This window comes from Haliaeetus leucocephalus, unplaced genomic scaffold (genome assembly GCF_000737465.1).
Source record: "Haliaeetus leucocephalus isolate CR32 unplaced genomic scaffold, Haliaeetus_leucocephalus-4.0 Scaffold333, whole genome shotgun sequence".
Classification (NCBI taxonomy): domain Eukaryota; kingdom Metazoa; phylum Chordata; class Aves; order Accipitriformes; family Accipitridae; genus Haliaeetus; species Haliaeetus leucocephalus.
In genome coordinates, this window is record NW_010972769.1 from 96,432 (window position 1) to 100,745 (window position 4,314).

Sequence of the window (4,314 nt, forward strand, 5' to 3'; positions counted from 1 at the left end):
GAGGCTGCTGGGCCTCGGGGGCAGCCCCCACGTGCACCATCTCGAAGCTCGGCCTGGCCGCCGGCAGAGCCCGCCTTCTTCTTACATCAGTCTTCACCAGCATAGGTCAGGAGAGCTGTCAGTCTCCTTCCCCTGAGGTCATGCTGTCTCTGATTGGCCATCTAGGCTTTCACTCTCCCTGGTGTAGTGCCCGCCCTCCCCTGAGGGGATGTTGTCTCTGATTGGTCCCCAGCTGGTCAGGCTGATTTGCTGCAGTGCCCACCCTTCACCCAAGATGGTGACTTCTGATTGGCTGCCTGGGGTGTCACTCTGCCCAGGTTTGGGGCCCACCCTCCCCTCAGGTGATACTGTCTTTGATTGGCTGCCAGGTGGTCAGGCAGTCCAGGTGCAGTTCACCTGAGCTGATGCTGCCTCTGATTGGCTGCCTGGGCTGTCACTGTGCCCTGGTGCAGTGCCTGCCCTCCCCTGAGGGGATGTTGTCTCTGATTGGCCCCCAGGTGGTCAGGGAGCCCAGGTGCGGTGCCCACCCTTCCTTGAGGTGATGCACTCTCTGATTGGCCACCTGGGCTGTCACTGTGCCCTGGTGCAGTGCCTGCCCTCCCCTGAGGGGATGCTCTCTCTGATTGGCTGCCTGAGCGGTCACCCCCGCCCAACTTTTGCTGAGGTGATGTTTCCTCTGATTGGCTGCCTGGGATTTTGGCTGCCTTGCTCCTCCCATGGGTTAGACAGCTTGTCAATCATCTGTGTGCTGCTCTCCCGCCAGGTGTGATTGGTGGTATGCCCCGCCCCCGCACGCTCCCATCTTTTCCGACTCTTGCCACCTTTCCCTGCAGGCCTCGAAGCTTGATTGGTTGGTTCCATATCAATCACGTGCTTTCCTCTCGCCTCCTCAAATACGATTGGTCCACTGACTCCCCACAGACTTCTGGGCGGACGTTGCCAGGCGACTAGCTCCACCTTCTCGTCGCGATTGGTAACCCTCTGCTTTCGAGTTTCTAACGCTGGGATTGGCTGCGACCGGGCAGCAATCCCGCCCCCTCTCGAAGTCGATTGGTCCTTCCCCCTACCCGTCAAAGAATAAACCTTTCTTCCGCCTTTTTTAACCCCCCCTCGGTCACGCCCACTCCTCCTCCTCCCTCTCCGGTTGGCCTGCACTCCGCGCCCCTCTCTCTCTGATTGGCCTCGGCGCTGGCCCCGCCCCCGCGAGGGGGCCGCCTCCCCGCGCGGCAGCAGCCGGCCGCTCAGTTGAGCAGCGGCGGCCGCGCGGAGCGGAGCTCTTCCGCCGCTGGGGCCCCGCGATGGCGGCGGGCGAGGCGGGAACCATGACGGCGGAACTGTTGCTGCCGCCACCGCCGTTACCGCCATCGCCGCCTCCCGGAGGAACCGGTACGGAACGGGCTCTAGAAGAAGCAGCGGCCTCCGGTACCCTCAGCCTGGCCGGCCGCCGCCTGCGCGCCTTCCCGGTGGCTGCGGCGCGGCGGTGGGACCTCAGCGACACCACGCAGGCCGGTGAGGCCACGCCCCTTCCCTAGCCACGCCCCCGGGGCAACCCTGGCCACGCCCCTCCTGGGGGTCCCGTCTCCCCCGTCCCCGGGCTGTAGCGACCCCTCAGCCCTCCCCCGCCCCCTTCCTGGGGGTCCCCGGTGCCTCCTGCCCCCCAGGCCGGGCCCAGCTCCACCCCCTCCCCCTCCGGCCTCCTCAGGCAGGTGCACAGGGGGGGCCCAGGGCTCTGTGTGTGTCCCCTCCATCAGCCCCTGTGGGGCCCTCGGCCTCTTGGGCCGAATCCGGCCTTTTGGAGGGGGCTGGGAGCCCTAAACCGCCCCCCACCTCCACGGGGGTAGCGCGGGGTTTCCCCCCCCGCCCCGAGGGAAAGCCTCGACGCCTCCCCGGAAGCCAAAGGTTTGCCGAACGCGCCGGGAGGCCAGAGGCCAGATAAACAAGGTGCCAGGGCGGGAAGAGCCGGCACGCCTGGTCCGGGCGGTCCTGCCTGCCTCAGTTTCCCCCTCCCAGCGTAAAGGGGGGGCAGGGGGGTCACTAGCCCTGTCGCCCCCTCCTTCAAGGCAGGGGGAGGGTGTGGGGAGCCGTCCGCTGCTCTTGCTTCCCCTTTGATTTCCCCTTCCGGGGCGGTTGGGGTGCCATCAGCCACCCCACCCCCCAAAACAGCCCTAAAAAGGGGGGCTAAGGGCTTGACCCCCACCCCCCTGACTTCAGCCCCTTCTCAGGGGAGGGGGGGTGGGTCAGGGTGCCCCTCATTAGCAGCTTGTTAACATCTGGTTAGGGACGCTCTAGGGTCACCCGGGGGGGGGGGGGGGGGGGGCTCTCTCCCACGGGGACCCCAGAGCAGCTGGGGTGTGTCCCCCTGCCCCAAGCTGAAACCCCTCCATGGCAGCAGGGAGGGAGCAGGGCTGTGGAGTGTCCCCTCTCCCTGGTGGCATCTGTCCCCAGTGGTTTGGGGCATCCTTGTCCCCTGTGGTGTCCAGTCTCTGTTTGTGATGGTTGATGTTCCCTGTCCCTGAGGGTCCCTAATTGTCCCTGTCCTCATTCTTGAGGCTCTCTCTCCCCTGTCCCCATCCCTTGTCCTCAGTGGTCCCTGAGGGTCCCCACTGGTCCCTGTCCCTGGGGGTCTTCTGTCCTCCATCCCCATCGGTCCCTGTCCCTGATAGTCTCTGTCCCCATTGGTCCCCATCCTTGAGAGTCCCCTGCCCCTCTTGCTCCCCATCCCCAAGGGTCCGCTGTCCCCAAGTGTCCCCTGTCCCCACACGTCCCCTTCCCCACAGACCTCTCCCGCAACCGTTTTGGGGAGGTGCCAGAGGCCGCCTGCCACCTCGTCTCCCTGGAGGGGCTCAGCCTCTACCACAACTGCCTGCGCAGCGTCTCCCCCGCCATCGCCAACCTCCAGGCCCTCACCCACCTCGACCTCAGGTACTGGCCCTCCCTGGGGCGGGGGGGAGGCTCCAGCAGCAACCCCCCCTCCTCCTCGTTTAACCCCTGGCCGCTCCCTGCCTGCAGTCGCAATCAGCTGACCTCGCTGCCCGCCTGCCTCTGTCTCCTGCCCCTCCGCGTCCTCAACGCCAGCAACAACCGCCTGGCACAGCTCCCCGAAAACATCGGGGCGCTCGGTGCCCTCCGGCAGCTGGTGAGCACGATGCTGGGGAGGGTGATGACACCAGGACCACCCCCCCCTTTTTGTCACCTTGCTTCATTAACCCACTCATCTGTGTGTGTCCCCAGGATGTCAGCTGTAACGAGCTGCGGGCACTGCCCGCCAGCGTGGGGCAGCTGAAGTCGCTGCGGGATCTCAACCTCCGCCGTAACCAGCTCACCGTGCTGCCCACAGGTGAGTGGGGGACTTCGGGGGGGGGGGGAATCCTCCATTTTGGGGGAGTCCCCATTGACGCTCTCATGTCCCTGTCATGTGTGTCCCCCCCAGAGCTGTCGGAGCTGCCCCTCGTCCGTCTCGACTTCTCCTGCAACCGGGTGGTCGCCATTCCCTGCTGCTACTGGCGTCTCCGGCACCTTCAAATCATCCTGGCCGACAACAACCCCCTCCAGTCGCCCCCTGCCCAGGTCAGAAGGGGTCCGGGGGGGTCGGGGGGGACCCCAGGACCCCCCAGAACCCCATCTGACCTCCCCCCGCAGGTGTGCCTGAAGGGCAAAGTCCACATCTTCAAGTACCTCCACCTCAAAGCCGAGGCTGCCGCCGCCACGCGCCCCCCGCCAACATGGTAAAGGGGATCTCAAAGATGAGGGGGGAGCAAATTCCCTCCCCTGGTGTTTTTTGGGGTCCCCCCACCCTTGTTTTTTTACCTCCCCCCCCAGCCTCACAGATGAGCTCTGCCCCCTCCGACAGCGTGGGGGGTTGGACTCCGGCTTCAACAGCGTTGACAGCGGCAGCAAGCGGTGGTCTGGCAACGAGGTGGGTTTTGGGGTGTGGGGGGGACATGGGTGGGTTTTTGGGTGCCCCCCCACCCTAAATCAACCCCCCTTCCACCTTGAACCCCCTTTTCCACCATTTCAGTCCACGGATGAGTTTTCGGAGCTGCCCCGGCAGCCCAGGGAGAAGCGCAGCGGTGCAGGTGAGAAGGGTGGGGACCCCTGTCACCCCCCCCCGAGGCTGATGTCACCCCTCGGGGACCCCTATCACACCCCGCACCCCCCCCGCCCCCCAGCTGGTGACAGTGACCCCGAGCAGGTCGACTTCATTGAGGGCAGCCTCACCGGGGAGGAGGAGGAGGAGGAGACCCTGCTGGAGGTGACAACGTTGTCCCTGACAACCCCCCCCAAAATTTTAGGGGCCCCCCCAAATCCTGGAAC

General features: G+C 65.7%; 1 protein-coding gene across 1 annotated transcript in view; it reads left to right on the plus strand.

Moving 5' to 3' along the window:
* The first annotated feature begins 1,271 nt into the window (after positions 1-1,271).
* The window catches only part of LRCH4 (leucine-rich repeats and calponin homology (CH) domain containing 4), a 5,006-nt gene continuing 1,963 nt past the window's right edge, over positions 1,272-4,314 (plus strand). The window contains exons 1-9 of the mRNA XM_010571500.1: positions 1,272-1,509; positions 2,778-2,922; positions 3,010-3,136; positions 3,232-3,337; positions 3,431-3,567; positions 3,640-3,725; positions 3,820-3,916; positions 4,019-4,076; positions 4,170-4,252. Coding sequence (XP_010569802.1) covers positions 1,299-1,509; positions 2,778-2,922; positions 3,010-3,136; positions 3,232-3,337; positions 3,431-3,567; positions 3,640-3,725; positions 3,820-3,916; positions 4,019-4,076; positions 4,170-4,252 — 1,050 coding nt within the window. The 5' untranslated portion in view covers positions 1,272-1,298. The remainder of the gene's footprint in view (positions 1,510-2,777; positions 2,923-3,009; positions 3,137-3,231; positions 3,338-3,430; positions 3,568-3,639; positions 3,726-3,819; positions 3,917-4,018; positions 4,077-4,169; positions 4,253-4,314) is intronic.